The 23,140-nt window shown below is 36.2% G+C and overlaps 1 protein-coding gene across 2 annotated transcripts in view; it reads right to left on the bottom strand.

The window, feature by feature from the left end:
• PRKD1 (protein kinase D1) overlaps positions 1-23,140 on the bottom strand; it is a 319,507-nt gene that overhangs the window by 5,536 nt on the left and 290,831 nt on the right. For both annotated transcript variants that reach the window (XM_079127215.1, XM_079127216.1), the window contains exons 14-16: positions 21,009-21,170; positions 20,376-20,474; positions 19,183-19,450 (exon numbers count right to left, since the gene is read on the bottom strand). In XM_079127215.1, the coding sequence (XP_078983341.1) occupies positions 19,183-19,450; positions 20,376-20,474; positions 21,009-21,170 (529 nt within the window). The remainder of the gene's footprint in view (positions 1-19,182; positions 19,451-20,375; positions 20,475-21,008; positions 21,171-23,140) is intronic.

Genomic DNA, 23,140 nt, shown 5'->3' with positions numbered 1-23,140 from the left:
ATGGTTTATTAAAAATTACAGTGGCTTTAAAAGCATACGTGTTAGCTTCTCTAATAACTCAGTTTTCATCCACCTTATGGCTCTTACAAAGTGACCTCCTGTGATACTTTCATGTTCCCTTAGGTGTTAACTCCCAGAAGAGACTGTCCTATGTAGAATAACATATCCAAGGCAAGTCAGTAGTAAAGAAACAGTAAGACTAGTAAAAATGGACCAGCCATAGCAGTCCCAGGAGAAAGCTGACAAAAGAAAAAAATAAATAAGTAAATAACACAAAAAAGAACTCTAGAATAGGAAAAGAAGAACTTAAGCTGTCACTATTTGTGGATGACATGATTCTATATTTAGAGGATCCAAAAACCTCCTCCAGAAAACTTCTAGACCTCATCAATGAATTCAGCAAAATAGCAGGCTATAAAATCAACACACATAAATCTACAGCATTTTTATACACAAGCGATGAAACAGCTGAAAGGGAAATGAGGAAAACAACTCCATTTGCAATAGCCTCAAAAAATAAAATAAAATACTTGGGCATCAATCTAACCAAAGAGGTAAAAGATCTCTACAATGAAAACTACAAAACACTGAAGAAAGAAATTGAGGAAGACCTTAGAAGATGGAAAGATCTCCCATGTTCTTGGATAGGCAGAATTAATATTGTCAAAATGGCCATACTACCAAAAATGCTATACAGATTCAATGCAATTCCAATTAAAATCCCAATGACGTACCTCACAGAAATAGAGCAAGCAATCATGAAATTTATCTGGAAGAATAAGAAACCCAGAATAGCTAAAGCAATCCTTAGCAGGAAGAATGAAACAGGGGGTATCGCAATACCAGATCTTCAACTCTATTACAAAGCAATAGTAACAAAAACGGCATGGTATTGGCACCAAAATAGACAGGTAGATCAATGGTACAGAATAGAGGACTTGGACACAAACCCAAATAAATACAATTTTCTCATACTAGACAAAGATGCCAAAAATATGCAATGGAGAAAAGATAGCCTCTTCAACAAATGGTGCTGGGAAAACTGGAAATCCATATGCAACAGAATGAAACTAAACCCCTATCTCTCACCCTGTACAAAACAATGGATCAAGGACCTTGAAATCAGACCAAAGACCCTGCATCTTATAGAAGAAAAGTAGGTCCAAATCTTCAACTTGTTGGCTTAGGATCAGACTTCCTTAACAGGATTCCCATAGCACAAGAAATAAAAGCAAGAATCAATAAATGGGATAGATTCAAACTAAATAGCTTTCTCTCGGCAAAGGAAACTATCAGCAATGCGAAGAGAGAGCCTACAGAGTGGGAGAATATCTTTGCCACTCATACTTCAGATAGAGCACTAATTTCCAGGATATATAAAGAACTCAAAAAACTCTACACCAAGAATACAAATAACCCAATCAACAAATGGGCTAAGGAAATGAACAGACACTTCACAGAAGACGATGTACAAGCAATCAACAGATATATGAAAAACTGTTCAACATCTTTAGTAATAAGAGAAATGCAAATCAAAATTACACTAAGATTCCATCTCACCCCAATTAGAATGGCGATTATCAAGAATACAAGCAACAATAGGTGTTGGAGAGGATGTGGGGAAAAAGGTACACTCATATATTGCTGGTGGGACTACAAATTACTGGAAAGCAGTGTGGAGATTCCTTAGAAAACTTGGAATGGACCTACCATTCGACCCAGCTATCCCACTCCTCGGCCTATACCCAAAGGACTTAAAATCAGCATACTACAGAGATACAGCCACATCAATGTTCATAGCGGCTCTATTCACAATAGCCAGACTATGGAACCAACCTAGATGCCCTTCAATTGATGAATGTATAAAGAAACTGTGGTATATATATACAATGGAATATTACTCAGCTATAAAGAATAATAAAATTATCGCACTTGCAGGCAAATGGATGAAATTGGAGAGTATCATGTTAAGTGAGATAAGCCAATCTCAAAAATCCAAAAGAGGAATGATCTCACTGATAAGCGGATGATGACACTTAACGGGGGGCGGGAGGGGGACAAAAATGGAGGAAGGAGGGACTGTATAGAGGGAAAAGAGAGGTGGGGGGGAAGGAAAAAAATAATGGAATGAATCAAAGATCATTACTCTATGTAAATATATGAATATGCCAGTGGTATGCTGTTACTCCATGTACAAACTGAAACTGAAACAACATGTATCCCATTTGTTTACAATAAAAATAAATTTAAAAAAATAAATTAATTAAAAAAAGAAAAAAAAAAAAAAAAAGAAGTCCAAATGGTACCTTAACTGCAGTTCCAAAATAAAAATCAAAATTCACAATTCTGATCTAGAAGTGTTAGGAACTGTGAGAGAGAGCAGAGAAAGAAAATGGAAGAGGCAGAAAATCAGGCTATTCTGTGAAATCCTCTCAAACACAGAGCAAAGGAGAAGGGCAACACAGTCTGGCTATGGGAAACATGAAAGAAAGGAAAGGGATGCAAAATGGAATGTCAGATGGAAAGGTGGCATGCTGGCAGACCAGCAGAACAGGATGCTGGTGCCAAAAGGGGAGAGGTAGAATACAGACACCCCAGGTCACTTGGAACTCCTCAAGACCCAGAGCTCATGAGGAATCTGGAGCCTATGAGAAAGGGATACTTGGGAAGCAGAGAATGCCTCAGACATTCTGGGTATCCTGTACCTCTTTCTACAAAAATAGCAAAAAGATCATCTCCAAACCTGGGTTTCATGGGGTGAGGAATACTGCAACAAGTGCCAGGGTCAGTCCTTTTGGGCATAAAGCAGATACCATTTTGAACAGCTGGGTTTGGAATAGAGTCAAAGTAGTGCAGAAACTGGCACTGCTCCACCCTCTGGGGTTACCTATCCTTATTGTCTCAGGTGAAGGGCCTACCCCCAAAGAAAATAGGAGTTGAAATAGGCAATGGCTGGAGCTTCCTTCTCTTTGTAGCAAATACCTCACCTTTTTTCAAAGAGTGGGATGATTATTTTCTGATGGTATCTGCCTATTTATTCTGGAAGTCAGTCTTCCTAATATTACTCTGGCCACTATTTTTTTAAATTTTCATCCTTAGGCTCAATCTCTTTCTTCCATCTTATTTAGAAATTGTTCTAAATCTAATCCTTAAACAGGATTGTCAGATTGGTGGAATAATTAGTATTAAGAACTGATATGTGTCTTGACTTACCCTAAACAGTTTTATCAGGACAACATAAGAACTCTCATTTTCCTTTCTTATTGGAATGTTTTAAACTATTGTATGATGCAAATTTTAATTTTTAAATTTTCTCCTCATGAGCATAAACTTTGTGCTTCTAAAATATCTCTAGCCATGGATTCATGCTATCTCTTATAAATTAAGAAAATACGGAAATTGCTTTTTTTCTTTTTTGCTGCAATGAACACTTGGCTAACAGTTATTTCCCTCCCCTCTGCGTACACAGCATTTTTCTTCTTTACCCCATCCATTAAGAGACTAGCACGTCAGGAAAATAAAGATAAAATCTTGTCAAAATTCTCTCTGAGCAGAATGGGATTTTCAGCAAATGTTAGGGGACCTGAAATTCTGTGCAACTTATTTTCTAGATGCATATGGATACCATAACAAGATACAATTAAATAGTATATGCAGGTGCTGTGGGCTTTATGTTTTCATATGAAAAGAAATGTTCCATTAGAGTATAATTGTATAAATTCCATTTTCTTCTCATATCAAACAATAATCTTTGAAATTATATAAACTATACTGCAGTTATTCTCCATTTCAAAGCAAATACCAAGTGTGTGGACACAACAGGTTGTGTGTGTGTGTGTGAGAGAGAGTGTATGTACCTTTACGTGTATCCTTGCTGTGACTTAACTAGAGGGTATCCAAACCTTGTAGAAAATCCTACAAAAAGAAAGTGAATAGACACTGAATACTTTAGTGGGTTCCTTAAGTCATACCTGTCAGTCACATTCTACTTCTACTTTTATTATTCCTTGCCTGTGTCTCCCCACTTGATTTTTAGTTCCTATGAGGTCACGTAGATTGGGTATTCACTTTTACATATAAATTTCATAAATCTTTAAAATAAAATGCATCTAAATTTTAATGCATTAGAGAAATGCTTACTGAATAGAATTTGGTAGCTTTAATACAGTAATTAGAAATTTAAATGGCATTTTTCTAAGCTCTAAATCTTAATACCCATATTGTGTGCATATGGATTATATATTTTGGTTATAAATATTCCTGGATGACAGGAAATCACAACTCTACAAAATGTAAGATACCATAGATAGGATTATCAGAAAATCAGAATGATGCTGAGAATATTGCAATACAGATAATGTTATTTTGCAGAAGGGAGATTGCTTGTGACACTGTGGGACTGATCTCTTTTGTCCAGTTCTACTTTCCTTGTTTTATTCTCTTCCATTCTGTCTTCTCTCCACCCCTAAATTATTCAGGTCCACATCTTCAAATTAGATACCATATCAGAACTATCATTCTTTGGATGAAGCCATCACCAATTAACTGCCAGGCTCTTTGCCTTTGAGCCAGTGTTTTCTTTTTTCCCATTGGCTTCAGGTTCACTGCTGCAGGGCAGTGCTCAGTACTTCTTTCCCTTTGGTTTGTTTCATGCTGATGGTAAGTTGTGTGTTTATTTTAAAAATCGTTTTGCAACCCTTCACATTCCTGCTCTCAACCCAGCATGCCGTTGCCCAGCAACACTAACTGGGACGCTCCTCTCAGGGGCTGAAACCAGAGGCTGCCAGCAGCAAGCAAGGCCACTGGAAACCATCATCTCACTCGTTCCTGAGTCAATTACCGGAATCCAATGAAGTGCAAGACCTTTAGAGACTTGAGCTGGTGTCTTTCCTTTTTCAGTTCTTTCCTCTGTATAAAGTCATTCTATCAATGGTTACTCTTTTGCTTCATATTCAATTTCATTTCTTTCTGAGGACTGGCAACACGATCTTGGACATTATGAATTGTTTCAACACAAGCACACACAAGTCAAACTGATGTCCAACTGATTCAGCATTTAAAGTAGAAATAAAAATGTATTTATGTTATTCTGATGAAGATTAGGTAGAGTTTTTCTTTTTGATTGTCACTATACTTGAAATATTTTTTGGAGAGTTTCATTTTTAAATACTGATAAAACACAGGTCACGTGAAAATCTGTAGGGGAGAAGCCTCCAGGTATTGGTCATTCTAGAAAGTCACAGGGTTTCTAATATGTGCAGCTAGAGTCCAGTACAACTATGCTATGTCCCAAATTTTATCAAACATGTGAATAACACTTTGGGAATCTTAAACTGAAGATTCTGATTGAGTAGATCTGGAGAGGAGCCTCGGAGTTCATCTTTTTTTATGGTACTGGGAATTGAATTTAGGGTCACTTAACCACTGAACTACATCCCCAGCCCTTTTTTATTTATATATTTATTTTATTTTGAGATAGGGTCTTGCTGAGGGCCTTGCTAAGTTGCTGAGGTTGCTCTCAAACTTGCCATTCTCCTGCCTTAGCCTCTCAAGGCAAAGCGATAATAGGCATCCATCACCACACCTGGTTCTGAGAATCTATCTTTAATGGTGCCCAGGCATTGCCAATATTACTGGTCTATAGACCAGATTTTGAGTGACCAGGGAATATGTGAACACTGGAAGAGGAACATAACTAGTGTAATGCTGTCCAATACTTGGACAGATCTAAATACAGAGAAAGGTACTTAAGCACAAAGAAAGGTATCTGTTTTCAATCCCATCTTGTTCAGTATTCTGGAATGAAGACACAGGAAGTCTTCAGGATAACTTTGACTCGGAAGATGCTGATGGGAAGATCAAGTAAGTTGGATTACACAAGTAATTCCCCAAATAAATACAGTCTGGAGCAATGGGCCCTTCATGATAACATTTTAACAGAGACAAATGAAACTAAGTACTCCCGCTACCCCCCAGAAGATGTAAATACAGAATTGGAAAATCTGCCTTATCAACAACATGTATAAGAAAAAATTCAGGTTTTTAAATCTACAGTGAATTTGATATGTCCACCTCTTGCCCCCCAAACTTTACTTTATGCCATGTTAAAAGAAATATGCATTATAATGAGGGAAGTGGTGTCTTCGCATTACTCTCAATTAGATTTGTTGAACCCTGAATCAGACCCTTTTCGAGGTTCGATTTAAAAAGAACAGAGGCACAGAGAATCCGGTTTGTATCAGAGTAAACAGGAGTCTGAGGGAAAACTGACTGTCCAGGAGAACAGGGGCCTGGGGAAACGTGATGGCTGCTTTCAGATGAGCCTTCATTTGAAAAAGGGGTTGGGTTTGTTCTACCAGTGGGAAATAAGTACTAGAGACACCTTTGTTTACTGGAATAGGGTTGGATTAAGAAGAAATTGGGATACTCATAAAATTGTGTATTTTCCATCACTGGAGCAATTTAAGAATATTCTGGATAATTGCTCAGTAGATTGGTACTGAGGAGTGAGATAAGGGTTCGATAAGATGTTTAATATCCTGTATTTTGAAATATTATTCTGTTTTGTTTTTTGTGGAAAGAAGCAAACTCATCAAATACTTAATCATTCCCAATTTTCTAGTCAAATATTTCCCCATATATTCAGATGTAATTTATATTCAGAAGTGCAATTTTAACCTTATGGTTGGAATATATAATAACATATTTCAATTTGGGGTGCAAATAAAAAGTCAACTTTTGAGTATTTACAATGGCAGTGTTCTTGTTAAAAGTGAGCAGTTTCTCTCTACGAATTGTCACATATTAGAAATGTCCCCATTAATTGTGTTTTACTTGTTATCAAAATAGATGATTACTTTCCTAATGGGCAATGGTTTCAGATATTACCTCACTGGATTATAAAACATTCACACACACACACACACACACACACACACACAATTCAACCTACAGGTAGATATTTTTCAAGTAGTCAAATGCCTTTGACTCATAACTTTAAAGCCCTGATGAAAGAATATGATGATTTTTTTTTTAACAACAACAACAACAACAAAAAAACATTGAATACAATTCAATTAATTCCAGAATTTTAAGTTGAGATTGTTTAAAATGTTAAATCCCCATGGAGGCTCTGACCCACATCATTCACTTTACTTATCAATTGTGATTAAATTTCCTGGCACCCAGTCAGCATTTTTAAGTACTTCACTGGCTAGTCCCCACGCCTCTCCTGCGTGCTGTTATGTCTGACAGTGGTGTTAATATGTTGACAAATCAATCTATTCATTAATATTCAGCAGGCTTGCTGGATCTGCAAGCCTCATAAACTGTTACAAACACAGTTTAATTATTAAAATGACAATTGTCTTTCTTTTGTTTCTCAATGCATTGGATTTCTGGGTCTCATCTACCCGAGGCTTATTTTCAATGGGGTTATTTTTTGTTTTGAACAATATGTAGTGAAAGAGGGACCTACAGCTGGTTCCTTTTCATGGCAAAGTGCTACTTCCAACTTAAGTATTTAGCATTCTGGAACACTGTTGGATTTTGAAAACATACCATGTGGTAATGATGCTAGGCTTTTATTTAGCTTTTCTTTGTGTTTGTACTGGCTGTATTTTTCAATCTCCAATTTCTGGGGGAAAAACACACTTGTGACCAATTTTATTTGAATTTATCAAGTTGAATGCAAAAAAAATTGCTTTTAAAATAAAATTTGGATGTTTTGATAAATTTAGTGGTTATTATAGTCATTCTGTGTTCTGTGTCTTGAGATACCCTATATTCTATACTGTACAGCTGATAACTGAGATAAACTGGAAGAATAAATTATACCTGTGCTTATCAGCTTATCAGGGAAAAGAAAAGGTATAAATACTACCATTGAAGCTGTCAGAGCAAACACGTGGAGGGAACCTAATCACAGGTACACCATCACAAGGATAATTAATTTTGCAGTATAAACAAGCTTTTGGAGTAATACAAGTACATTTCCTTTCTTCTTCTTTTTTTTTTTTTTTTTTTTTTCCCTTTTTATATATGGTATGCTGAGGCTTCCTGTCTGGTCTTAATTCTTGAGAATACCAACTAACCATGTGACTCTGAAACTGAGCAGTAACAACACAGCAGGTGACTGGGGAATAGGTGCTTCTTCAGACTTCACCTGTGAACACAGAAAATGACCTTCTGCCTGCAGGGGTCGGGGCTCATCTTGAGACAATTTCCGAGGCTGCCTCTGTGTTGATTACTGCCTGCTTGATTCCTTAATGGCATATAAAGGAATATCAAAATTCAGAAGGTGAAAAAGTAGTAATTTCTCTGTTGATCTCCGTGGCCCATTACTAACCTTCCTCGAATCTACTATACACCTCTAAATGAACACATCATGATGGAAACGTATTGTTATTCTAGCAAGTGCTCTCCCCTCCATTACTGCAAGTCTGTCAACAATCTCTTAATGAAATGACTCGCAACGAAACAAAATATGTTACTTTCACTGACTACACCAGTCTACATCATTTAGTTCAGTGTCACTTCTCTTCCTCAAAGAGTAAACTCTGAGGAAAACAAAAGCTGTACAATCGTCATACATGGACAATAATCACTTAAGAAATGTGTTGTGATTCTGAGCAAAGAAGGAATGTAGAGAAAGAATTTATTTGGCTTTCATATGGAAAATTCTTCTTTGTGTGGACATGATAGGTTTAGAGACTTAAGATAACATCTTCATCTTCTCAGTCACACTGTTATGATGGTGTTATTCAAAAGGAAATGAAATCTTAAAGCTCTTCAGTGAACTACATTTATACATAATATTTATTTAAAATTTAATATTAATTTAATATTTTATTTAAATTTTTTTAAACTTTTAGACCATGCATGGAAGAATTACAATTATGCAAAAGGTACTCCATTATTCCTGGATCCTTCTTTAACTTCATGTCTTTTATTTATTTGCATTGGTTTTTATAAAAGTTATCATAAGCACCTGGGAAAAGATCTAAATCAGTAAGAGAGTTCAAAGCAAAAAAATAAAAACCTCTCATCTCATCTTTGACCCACTATTTATTTGACCCACTATTTTAAATATTTCTTCTGATTACCTGTATACTGCTGAATAATAAATGCTCTATCTCTTAGGCTTGATTAACTAACTAGTGCTACTTAAGTGTGGTCCATGGATCAGTGCCATTCTGTGAATTATTTGTTATTGATCTATGATAAGGTAAGTACAGAAAGTGAGACTATGTCTCTGGAAACTGTGTTCTCATTTTACACTGCTATCACATTAAAAACATATTTTACAAAATACTAGTCCCTATGTTTAGAAATTAAAGTAAAACTAACTGGTCCTTTATCATAGGTGATTCCTTCCATTAAAGATAATGAATTTTTCATTTTAGTTTTCTCTACCTTATTTTCCATCCTCTTCACCGGTCCAAGTAATTTAGGTACATTAAATTATTGTACTGGCAACCTTTTAACTTAGATCAATGCCAGACACACAATATGAGGCAGGTATATACCTAGCTAAACAGATACAGTAAATGTTGATAATATATGTAACATTTATTTTAAATTCTTAACTTTAAAGTAAATTGAATATTAAATGACACCTGTGAATTGATATAACTCTATCCATCCACACAGGCAGTATCTCACATGAACTCTGGAAGTTAGGGCTCTTAAAATTCTCTTCATCTCTTCTTGTACTCCTTATTCCTAGTGTTATAGAGGTTCCATTATTTACTATCTTTTGCATAATTATAATTAAGTCAGGCATGTTCAGTTTAAATGTTATCTAAACTTAATAAGCATTGTGTGAAATAATTTATACATAATTATTATGAATGGATGAACTCTAGGTAATAACCCTTCCCTGTAGCTATTACCTAGAACCCTGAACCTACAAATATGTCAACTCAATGAGAGTTTAAATCTTATAGGGATTCTCTTTACCTACATTGCTTTAATAGCTCAAAATCATAACACATGCCTTACTCAATTCTGTATTATACAACTTTTAGTAATGCCCTGAATTTTATACATTTTTTTCGTTCTTTTTGACAAAAGATGCCGCACTTTCTTTTCTAATCTTACTATTTTCATGGCCATCTGTATTGAAATACATCTAACATTTTGAAAAAAAGAACATGTTCTGGTCTTATTTATCTGATCAAAAAGATAATTTGGATGTAAAAAGATGTTTGGAATGAGAGGAATTTTATACTTTTTCTCCATTTCAATATCAGGAACTTAATTCAAAGATTTTTTTAGAGGACTGTGAACTGGCAGGTCTTTCAGGGAATCTGAACTCTAGAGCAGCATTTTTGAAAGGCTGATTCATGAACTTGTATTCTCAGTGCAGGATAGCAGTTTACAGGTGTGAAACCAGGGAGGCTTCATTTTAAAATAGCTCCTCTAATTACCTGTTGGCATGCCAAGGTTAAAATTGCGCACTATCGATCTAGAGCAGGCCATGACAGGTTTAAAATGAGTCATAATCAAAGAGATTCTTTAGCAAAATTATTAGGAATGCCTTGCCTTACAAATATTTATGTTTCAACTATTTGTTAGTTTTGGTTTGTTTTTTCCACTTCCCATTTTACGCTCTTCACCACTGGCATCTACTTAAGCGATAGTTTTGCTTGCAATTTTCTTCGGTTTTTAAAGGTAATATCTGATATTCACTCTAAAAATATACTAGTTGTTTGATTCAACATATGGAAATCAATAAAATCAATTCATCACATCAATAGACTTTAACAAGAATCACATGATCATCTCAAGAGATGTAGAAAAAGCATTTGACAAAATACATCACCCCTTTATGTTCAAAACACTAGAAAAGCTAGGGATAGTAGGACCACAACTAAACATTGCAAAAGCTACCTATGCTAAGCCCAAGGCCAACATCATTCTAAATGTAGAAAAATTGAAAGTATATCCTCTAAAAAATGGAAAAAGACAGGCATACCCTCTTTCACCACTTCTATTCAACCTGGTCCTTGAAACTCTAGCCAGAGAAATCAGACAGAAGAAAGAAATTAAAGGGATATGAATAGGAAAAAAAGAGAGAGAGAGAGAGAGAGAGAGAGAGAGAGAGAGAACTCAAACTATCACTATTTGCTGACAACATGATTCTATATTTAGAGGATCCAAAAAATTCCACAAGTAAACTGCTAGAACTAATAAATGAAATCATCAAAGTATCAGGGTATAAAATTAACACCATAAATCAAATGTACTTCTATATATCAATAATGAAGCCTCTGAAAGAGAAATTAGGAAAACTACCCCATTCACAATAGCCTCAAAAAAAAATGAAATAAAATAATTGGGAATCAATCTAACAAAATAGGTGAAAGACTTCTACAATGAAAACTATAGAACACTAAAGAAAGAAATTAAAGAAAACCTTAGAAGATGGAAAGATCTTGTATGTTCTTGGATAGCAGATTAATATTGTCAAAATGTCCATACTACCAAAAGTATTATACAGATTTAATGCAATTTCCATTAAAATTCCAATGACATTATTCATAGAACTAGAAAAGGCAATCATGAAATTCACTTGGAAAAATAACAGATCCAGAATAACCAAAGCAATCCTTAGCAAGAAGAGTGAAGCAGGAAGCATCACAATACCAGACTTTAAACTATACAGAGACAGAGCAACAAAACCAGCATGATATTGCCACCAAAATAGATATGTAGACCAATGGTACAGAATAGAAGACACAGAGACAAACCCACATAAATATAGTTATCTCATATTAGACAAAGGTGCCTAAAATATACATTGGAGAAAAAATAGCCTCTTCAACAAATGGTACTGGGAAAACTGGAAACCCATATGCAGCAAAATGAAATGAAACCCCTATCTTTCACCCTGCACAAAACTCAACTCAAAGTGGATCAAGGACCTAGGAATTAAACCAGAAGAGACCCTTTACCTAATAGAAGAAAAAGTAGGCCCAAATCTTCATCATGTCAGCTTAGGACCCAATTTCCTTAACAAGACTCCTAAAATGCAAGAAATAAAATCAAAAGAATCAATACATGGAATGGATTCAAACTAAAAAGCTTCTTCTCAGCAAAGGAAACAATTAATAACATAATAAAGAGAGTCTACAGAATGGGAGAAAATCTTTATCACACACACATCAGATAGAGCCCTAATCTTCAGGATATTCCAAGAACTCAAAAAACTTAACACCAAAAAACAAATAACCCAATCAATAAACAGGCAAAGGAACTGAGTAGACACTTTACAGAAGATATACAATTGGTCAACAAATATATGAAAAAATGTTCAATTTCTAGCAATGCAAATCAAAACTACTCTAAGATTTCAACTCACTCCAGTCAGAATGGCAATTACCATGAATACAAGCAATAGTAAGTGTTGGCAAGGATGTGGGGGAAAAGATACACTCATACATTGCTGGTGGGACTGCAAATTGGTGCAACCACTCTGGAAAGTACTATGGAGATTCTTTAGAAAACTTGGAATGCAACCACCATTTGATGCAGGTATCCCACTCATCAGTCTGTGCCCAATGTGATTAAAATCAGGGTATGACAGTGATATAGCCAAGTCAGTGTTTACAGCAGCTCATTTACAATGGCTAAACTATGGAACCAACCTAGATGCCCTTCAATGGATAAATGGATAAAGAAACCGTGGTATATTGTTGGGGGCTATGCCATGTTGGTGGCGCCAGGATGGCGCCTGATCACATCGGCAGCGAGGAGGTTAATTGACATAAGCACACTCAGGTGATTTTCTCGTCCACGCACACAATGTATGCGCATGTGTTCTCGAGCACTAATTGCCTGCTCGGAGCTTCTCGCCTAATCTTTGCGTAAGAGGCGTGGCCCTGCTCTCCGAATCCTAGAGGTGATATAAGCATAGGCAGAGCGAGACAGGGACACAGCAGCCATTAGAAGCAGCCAGAGGGAAAGACACGCAGCGCAGCAGTAGACAGAGAAGAAGACACGCCACAGCAGCCATTAGCAAAAAAGCCAGAAGAAAGAACACAGCAGCGAGTAGGGGCAGCAGCGGAAGGCAGATCACGAAATGGAGAAAAGACTTTCTTTCAAAGTCTCTCTTAAGCAAAGTTTCTTTTTCTCTGATAAGCGGGGTCTCTCTCTCTCTCTCTCCTCTCAAAGCAAGTAAACCTCATTTCCTCTATCCTCTATAAACAAGCAAGAAAGCAGTGCACTAAAAAGAAAGATAGAAGTGCCTCAGTTTCCACTCCACCACCCATAAGGCCCGTGCAAGTTGTTGCTGCAGGCGGTGACAAATATCCATGGATTATGGAACCGCAAAGAGCCAGCGACGGTATATATACACAATGGAATATTACTCAGCCTTAAATAAGAATGAAATTATGGCATTTGCAGGTAAATGAATGGAACTGGAGAATATCATGCTAAGTGAAATAAGCCAATTCCGAAACACCAAAGGTCAAATGTTTTCTCTGATATGTGGGTACTGATAATGGGGGGCAAGGGAAGAATGGAGGAACTTTGGGCAGACAGGAGTGAGGGGAGCAGTGGGAGTATGAGGGTGAAAAGATGGTGAAATGAGACAGACATTATTACCCCATGTACACATATGATTGCATGAACGGTGGGGCTCTGCATTGTGTACTACCAGAGAAATGAAAATGGTGCTCCATTTGTGTACAATGAGTCGAAATGCATTCTGCTGTCATAATAAAATAGGTAGAACAAATAATAATTAAAAAAATGTACCAGCTGTGATGTACATGGAGGATACCCTGATTTCTCTCTTGTTCTTTCAGAACTTTAAATAATGCAATGGAAGAAGGGGCATACTGGTAAATGATCAAGTAAGCTGTAATTTCTTCTACAGTAAGTTGTAGTTTCACCTGGTTATGTAAAAAACTATTTAAGTGACAGGGGTTGCTCTTTCTGTAAGATAAGTAAATTTGCCAAACCAAGTGAATATTTTTAAATGAGTGCACAAGTCCTATCAAGGAACTCAGAAAGTTAGCCAATGGATGGAATGAGATAATGCTGGAGGTGACAACGAGGTCATGTCTAATTACTGACAAGCATTGATGGACATATCAGTTAATAAAAAATGGTCATCCAGATGTTACAATGATGAAATGAAACACAGCAGAACCCCCAGCACTGCCTTAGAATAAACTGACACCATCACAAACACTGTCCCCCTGAGGAGCTAGAGTCTCCTCTTGTGTAACTATATTCATGATTCATGCTGAATTGTTTTGTTTGTATATGTGTGTGTGCATGTAAATACCTATATATTTTTATATAGCCATATATGCATAACTGAATAAGATGGGTATATGGACTCAGTTACATGTAATTTCATACTGTTATTATAATATCAGCTATAGGTGAGTACATGTAAATATAGTTATATCTTTATAAATAGTTATATATGTGTTCATACATATACAAAAATAAATATAAGCATGCTAGAATGATAGATAAAAGAAGAACAGAATATGTAAAGTGGCTGGGAAATAAAAAGCAATCAAGGTATTTAAGCTAATGCAGTTCTGCTAATCACTGTGGTAAGCATTTTGAAGTGGAATCTCATTTAATAATAATCCGGTGAGGTAGTAATTAATATCACCATATTCAGGTTAGAAAACTGTGTTCTAAGAGAGTAAGTAACTTGGGTGAGGTCACCAAGATACTAAGTGGTAGCACTCTGCACTCAGTTCTTTATCAGAACATGATCCTGTTTCCCAGGATTTTTAGAGATTGTTACAAATTGCATTGCTTCTCTAGCTGTACACTTAGTGAAATCATTTTAAAAATTAATGTGACAGGATAGCTAAATGCATTAGAAGGATAGTCAAGAGTCTGTAAGCATTTAGATAAAAGCATTTACTCTGGAACCAGCTGACAGGAACCTGGTCCCACTCAGGCAAACCTCTATGCCTGCATTTCCTTATCGTTAAAATGAAACAATAATATTATTTATTTAAAATTTAGGGATGGTTAAATGAATTGATGCACATAAAGTGTTTAGTGCTTCATGATAGGGCAAATACTATAAAAGTTTTAGTTACTAATATTTTAATTTTTCCTTAAAATTTTAATTTTACTATCTCCATTTTACTTATAATATTTGCTAAACTTCTAGGTTCCTTCAAATTTTCTCTCATTTTTCAAGTCATATCTTGTTTTATGTGTGCAAAAATAACCTGTTTTGATAATGGACACCAATTAATGATTTTGCATTTGCTGTTAGCCTAGCATCTTTTCCCTGTAGGAAATTCCTCTCTTCTAACTAAAGGGGACTCATCATCATCCATAGGGTCAATCAGAGCCAGTCTTCTGGGGTGACAGTGTGATTGTTCTCAAGATACTATGAGATTGAAGCATAGCCAAGGTGCTCCTTTCAGAGAATCTGTGACTACAGGGCGATGATCACTCTTCCATTCTGAGATCATGGACAACAATAAGTAGCAGGTAAGCCTGAGCTGCTGGGTATGAATTTGTACCACATGAAGAGTCTGCCTGAGAAGGAAGTGATCTTAAAGCAAAGAGAGGTGGAGAAACGTAACACTTGAACTTCAGGATCCCAATGAATCATAAGGATTATCTCTTGGATTTCTCAATTGTGTTGAGTCAATAAATTATCTTATTTGTTGAGCTAGGTTTCTGTTGTTTAAACACAATAGTCCTGATTAATTCACTGATAGATTATTAGTAAGTATGTCTTCATGATGCTGGTATTTATTATATTATCATGGCAAGAATAAGCAATGAGTATAAAAACCCATAGTTTCCTAAATATCAATCCATAAGAAATAAGGTCTCATTGGTATAATAATGCATAGTGTAAAGAAGGGAACAAATGAATGATTTCAGGGTCAAGCCCTTAATTTCAAGGTCACTGTGTGACCTTAGATAAACCTTTCTGGTTTCTCTCTAATACAAAGATTAAAACAAATTACTTATCAAAGAATTCTTGTGTGAAGATAAAGCACCACAATACAAAGTTATTATATTATATCAAATCCATGTCTACACTAACAGAAAAAAATTGCATGCCAAAGGCATATTTTTCATACTGACACATCTATTTATGCTACAAAGACTTCTACATTTTCTTTTGCTTTTTCATAATTGGAGAATATGCTAAGTGAGATAAGCCAATCTCAAAAACACCAAAGGACAAATGATTTTGCTGATAAGTGGATGATGATGCATAATGGGGGGTGGGAGGGAGGCAAGAATGGAGGAAAGAGGGACTGTATAGAGGGAAAAGAGGGGTGGGAGGGGTGGGGGGAAGGAAAAAAATAAGAGAATGAATCAAAACCATTACCCTATGTAAATGTATGATTACACAAATGGTATGCCTCTACTTTGTGTACAGAGAAATAAGTCGTACCACATTTGTTTACAATAAAAAATAAATTTAAAAAAAAAGTACACCTAGCATTATGTATGAAGAACACCAGGGAAACATGCATATTAGTTTGCACTTAGTTTCTAAAATTACACAATCAATTCTTGGCTACCAGCCAGGGCAACTGCTTAGCTTAATGTTCTGCTGTCCTCCTCCTCCCAATTCAAATCCTTGGCTGACCCCACACCTGCCTTTATAAATGCCTCTCACATTCTTTGTCTCATTCAATTTTGATTACAACCTCACTATCTAGACAGGAATCATTATTCCATCATATATTAGAGGAGGTGAAGTCCAAAAAGATAGGTGGTGACTAATTAGAATGGCAGATAGGGCTAGATATCACATTGCTGGACTACTGACCTTGATCTTAGACTTCAGAGTTATAGTGGGGCCTAGATTTTGATTTCCCTGTATCTGGATTCTTTGTGTTTCTGGTGTGGTTTAAAGTACACTGAGACTAAAAATTGATCTAATACAATTATGACCACCCTTGCCAGATACTAGTTGTGCTTGTGTATTTTCCAGTTCCTGCATGCTTAAAATTATTTAGTACCAATCCCATTATAACATATAATCAAGGAATCACTTGTTGATAAGATAGTGCAATAGAACTTGGGCTAATAACTACTTTTGTAATCCCTTGGTTGACATTATTGCACAATTTAAATTTTCACTAAATTCTTTTTTTATGAGTTCTGTTCACAGAGTAGCAGGTAGATATTTTTCCAACGCTTCAACCAGCAATTCGTACAGCTCTCATGCCTCAAAGGAAAGGATGAGGCAGAGGAGGCCCTGAGGAGAGAGGTCAATTAACAACCAAACCCAAACTGAATTCTTTAGAAAGAGAAGGGCTTTATTTTCCACCTGAGCTCATCTCCACATCATTCTGAGTGGGAAGAAAAATTCTGACACTTCTATAGCCAAGAAAAATGTGTACTTCCTGATCAAATATAATTCTAAATTATCCTGAATTATCCCGTATCATTCCCTCTTACTAAAATGCTATGCCTCTTCCTTCTCATTCTTTGGTGACTTGGCATAAGATCCATCTTATATGAAAATGCAGTTTTGACCACAGTGATTGTCCCTCCTCTGAACTTGGAGACCCTGTTTTCATACCTATCTGACAGTTCAAGAAAATAAATTTTTATTTTTCCAAATTTGTGTAACTCATCTCCTCAACTAGCTTTCAAGTTCTTTGAAGCATATTTTATGTTCTCTTCTCTACTTTCATGTTACCTATGATGTATGTAGGTTGTGATTTCCCAACTAATGTTTTGAGCCACAGAAACCTAGGCCTTTGGTTTCTATTACCAGTAACAATGACAGAAAAATGTTAAATTGACTTCAAGATTATTCTGATATGCAGTCTGTAAAAAGGGATCAACTTGTTTTACTGGATGCTGGATTAAAGGCAATAAGCAGGAGGGTTAGCTCTATTTAAAGGAGATGTTTGCTAACAAGAGTACTGGTCACAGGTTATCTGATAACACATTCTTTTCTGTCTTCTAGAAAAGAAATATAATTAGACTTCACTTTCATCTTTGTTGAATCATCCTAAATATTTAATTGTTCCTTTGGCACAAATGATAGCTCTTTTGTAGGCCACAAATTCCTTTAAGATACATCCACCTTGCTATGATTTACAAGCATAATTAGAGGATGTTAAAGGTTGTTGCTAATGGTAACTTAAAGCTCTGACAATGGATAGTTCTTGCCATTAATACTAAATATCTAACAACTTAGTCTACATTAGGCAGTTGATATACCCTCTTCCCATTTCTATACCAACACATGGAGTAACAGGCTTCAAATAAGAGAGGTCAATCTATGCAGGTATTAGCCTCTGGACTAGATATTGCACAGAAACAATAAGAAAGCAGGAATAGTGAAATGACGCATATTCAGATCGCTGGCATGAGCTCTGGTCCTGCCCCTGACTGGTTTTGTAATTTTAATTTACAGCATCATTTTTTAAAATTTCAGTGTCTTATTTGAATTACATGTATAGTAAAATAAAACTTATCTTTTGGAATTTTTATGAGAATTATATAAACTCCAAAGCATCTTTACTGAGGAACACCTTTCAAAAACATTGAATAAGTCATTTTCTTTGCCCTCATCAGCCCCTGCTATTTTTTAAAAAACTATTTTCCTTTAAGAGGATAGAAGTATTTATTAAGTAGAAACCTTAATGCAACACTGCCCAGTTAATCTATCCTAAAGAAGTCATGATAGATACATATAGAAATCATACATATAAGGATGTTCTAATACTGAACAAACAGAAACAACCCCAAACTTCCAAGAAAATGGCCAAATAAAATATGATGCATACTAAAATTTGCACACTAAAATATCAATGTCATAAAGTTCTTGTATTGATAATACTTTAAAAATGCTTTATACAAACCCAGGTACATGGTAAGTAAACCTTTACTAAAGATTCATTACAATTATATCAGTACATAAATAATTATACATTTTAAAAAACTACATAGAAATATGAACAAGTTCATTCTGGTTGTTTCATTTCCCTCTTAATACAAATGTTCCTGTTTCTGTATTTGTAAATACACACACCACATTGCATCAAAAGACATTTTTGGTTTCTATTTACTTTCAACTAGCACTAATCATTTTGTGCTTTTGCTCTGGTGGGCACAGTGAACATTTATCAATGTAATATTCGACAATTAAACTCATAACTCTTAAGAATTAAATCATCATTTTTGCATGGAAGGTATTACCTTCATGAGAGATTTCCTTCCAGGGATTGGGTGGATACATGAAAGCTGCATTCTGGATTTGGTCGTGTATGTCTTCATCTTCGTTAAATGGGAACGTGCCACTCAGGCTTACGTAGATGATGACCCCAACAGACCACATGTCTAGGGAGCGATTATAGCCCTTGTTTCTTAGAACCTCAGGCGCCAGGTAAGCTGGGGTACCCACCACAGACCTCCGGAAAGACTTCTCTCCAATGATCCGGGCAAAGCCAAAATCACAAAGTTTCACCTGTTGACAAAAGTGTTTGCAGAAATAATGAGAGCACAGTCATGTGTTTGTACATAGGTTAGCTGAAGTCTGCCAGAAATTACCATAACACTTTACACAGAACAATATGGCTTTCTTATGGTGGAAGAAGTAGCTATTTTCCTGCTAATTGACAATGGAAGAAAATGGTTTCTGTACTGATATAAAGGTATGTTTTCAAATATCATATAAACATTTTTCCTTCTTTTTCTCCCCAAAAAACCAAGAGATAAATGTGAAAACAAGTATACTTAGAAATGGGCAGGAAAGCACGCAAATCTGGGGAGAGAGGGGCTAACTCAAGGGCTTCTTATGAGGATGAAGGACACTGTAGAAAGATGAGTCACGCCATCCACTGTGATTGGCCCTGCTGTGGCACCTAGGCAGGACCTGACGGTGTCAGGAAGGCAAAGCAAGACAGCCACTGTGGTCAGGTCACACCAAATCTCTGACTCCCTAGGGAGAGGTCCAGTTGTTTTCTACCCTTTGAATTGAGAAAAGGAAGAATTTTACCCTGGGTCTTGAGAACAACACTGAAATTGAAGGTCTTGAGAGATGGGGTAGCTCTCTGGGACTCTCAAGTGTCCTCCCTGTCAGGGTCAGTGGTTTCAACCCTGGGTTAGGGCTGCCAGGTTTGAAGGATCCGCCCTCACCCAAGAAAAAAAAAAAAAAAAAAAAAAAAGCACTAAGAAGGCACAGGTGTGTGCTATTAAGGCTGACTGAACTGAGAAGCCAGTGACAAAGTCACAGTCCTGAAACATAAGAAGGTAACAAATGGGTGAGAACACACAGCGAAACTTGAAACAAATAAAGATCTTGAGTAGGGAAAAAGAAGTTGACGGGATGCTGCCTGGGAGCCAGGGATGCTGTCAGCTGGCTTTTTGCTGAGAGAAGCTTTTATACTTGCCTGAGGGAAAGGATCAGCTGATGCCAGCAACACGTTTTCTGGCTTAAGGTCACAGTGAACGATATTTTTAAAATGAAGATGCCGCAGAGCCACAAGTATCTATAAAGAAGATAATCACCACAATAATTTCATCTCAGTCTATTAATTGCAAGATGTTTCCCACCAGTCCATACATTTAAATGACCAAGATAAAACCCACAATAGCCAGTCTAGTTTGTTCAAGACACTGGAATGGGATAGATTCACATAGTGAGATGCTAGGGAAACTTCGATGGAAGAGATATCCTATTAGGGTATTCATCCAGCAACCAACACAAGTGTAGATAGAGGAATTCAATATGCAACAGGAATGTACATTCTTAAATATTTTCATTGAACCAGGACTAAGCCAACGTACTTTTTTAAGTCCCATGAATAATTCCAATACCTGGGCTGACTTACATGTTACTAATTTGGTATACTGGACCCTGAATAACAGATACTAATCAGAGCATATAATAATAAGCCCTGCAACCTTTTCTAGTGTAGTGTAGATTGGAAGTACAGACTAAACAACAAGGCTAGAAAGCTGTAGTAAAACAGTTGTAACATTTGATATTAAATTATTTTTTCTGTCTCTAATTGATTTCTTACCTGAGTAATTAAAAACTTCGTTATGTGCTCTGGCAACCTGCCCTTTTCACTTGACAAGATCATCTCCAACATGTCTCCATGGAGTTTTTCCATAACAACAAACACTCTTTCAGGCGTCTCAAACATACACTCCAAATTTACAACACCAGGGTGATGAAGGTTCTATTAAAGATAAATAAAGCACTTGAAGAAAATGAGTTTTTTGATACTGTTTGGCAAGCTCACTGATTATACAAAACTGTTCAAGCTTAAAGCGATGGAGAAACCACACTTAAGATTTTTTAACACCTCTAAATTCCACATGTGCTGCCTTATATTTTTGAAATTCTAATGTCTCCAAAATATACATCTTTACTTTCTATGCCTAGTGAAATTATTTCTATGCTAAAATCCAACTTCCAGCACAGTGAATTGCTAATTAGGTTTTAATTAGAATACCATATTGAGAAATCTGCAATTTCTTAGGATCATCTCCAATATTAAGCGTACTGTCCTAAAAAGGCATACTAGGCCACCTCTACACAACTGGTAAAAATTGAATGTAGAAAAGATGAAATTCACACATGTAGTGCATCTGACTGTGCTGAAGTCTTGGCCAAAACCTGTCAGAGTTGCTCTGCTCCTGGAGGCTCACAGAAGCTCTTACACAGAGTGACGATCCTTATGAATGTAGCAAAAAAGTTATACTTGAGGCTTGCTTTGTCTAGGACACCATGCTACTGCCTGGTTCTTGGGCATCTGATAAACAGCTCCACAATAAAGATATCACAAGTAATGTTAGGCTTCATTTTGCTTACTTGTTAATCGTCATGTATATCAATTAAAATTACACTTTTTACAATACTTAAATCAGAGTTATTCTATGCTCTAACAAAACCCTTGGCCATTTTATATTTATTTATTTACTGATTTCTATAAAGTGCATCACAACAACAAAAACCCTAATATTACAAAACCACTGTATGTTCTATTTACATTTCAATGAGGAAACAAATTTCATCATAAACAAAAATGATCTACCCCCATCAACCAAAATCAAGATCTAACTTAAACAACAGAGATGAACAGAGAAAAAAAAGTTTTTTTTCATTTTAGTAAAAATTTCATCATGTGATAAAAATTCGACAATGAAATTTTTACCACTCAAAACCTGAAATGGCTCACTACAGAGCAAGCTTACAGGTGGATGCTGGAGAGCAGAAGGATTTGGGTGAATCTACATTGTTATATTGCCCTCACTGCTTCCCCCTTGCAAGAAACTTCAGGCACCTGCTGGATACAGATCCATAGGACTGGTGGAAGCAACTATGTTAATAGCAACTCTCTATGGGGCCATTTTGATCTTTGCCTTATACATTCAATGAGTCTTTTTGATTCTTCTGTCATGGGGCCTGCACATGTAGCATAATGTGGTTAAAGAACTTATTAATGTGGTCTGAGCAGATGCTTACACGACTATCTAAAAGCTTTTCACCTCTCAAGGGCTAGAGTCATTCTTGAAACTGCTGCACTGTAAACTAGTCAAATCTGCATACTTCACATAGATAAGACATCCAGAATTGTCCTATCATGGTCAGAGAAAAGCATATGGAGAGAGGTTGGGGTTAACAAAGCTCACACTGTCACTACTTTCTTTTTCCTGACTTCCTACAAATAACCCTGGATAGGCAGATGGTTTTGAATATTATGGAGACTAATATGACCACCTATTATACAAATATATTTGAGACATGGATTATAGATGATAACATTGTTTGTACAGGAAACTGTCCCAATGCTGTCAGAGTCCCTGTTTCTTGTATCCCCTTCCCTGACAAAGGAACCACACTGACTTGACAAAAATCACTGGCCTCCAGATGTCTAAGGTCTCAGCTGTCCTCTTTTAAAGCAGAAGCTTTAAGATTGTATGAGAAAGTTCTGCTGAGGTTTTGATTCTCCTGGGACAAACCTCTAGGAGATGGAGATGTTTTAAGTGTACCTTCCCCTTTGAGTTATTTTCCCAGTTGATTCTTATTTCAGTTTAATTCAATTTTAAGCATTAAGGCAGTGTTCTGGGGAGACTGACTTTCCTTGAATGACCAAAGCCTTGTGTCTGAGTGGGCTGCAAGTACAATGACTAAGAAAGGGGCAGA

This window comes from Sciurus vulgaris (assembly GCF_902686455.1).
Source record: "Sciurus vulgaris genome assembly, chromosome: 2".
Lineage (NCBI taxonomy): Eukaryota > Metazoa > Chordata > Mammalia > Rodentia > Sciuridae > Sciurus > Sciurus vulgaris.
The sequence above is the reverse complement of the archived record's forward strand: the minus strand, read 5'-3'. Positions and strand labels throughout refer to the sequence as shown.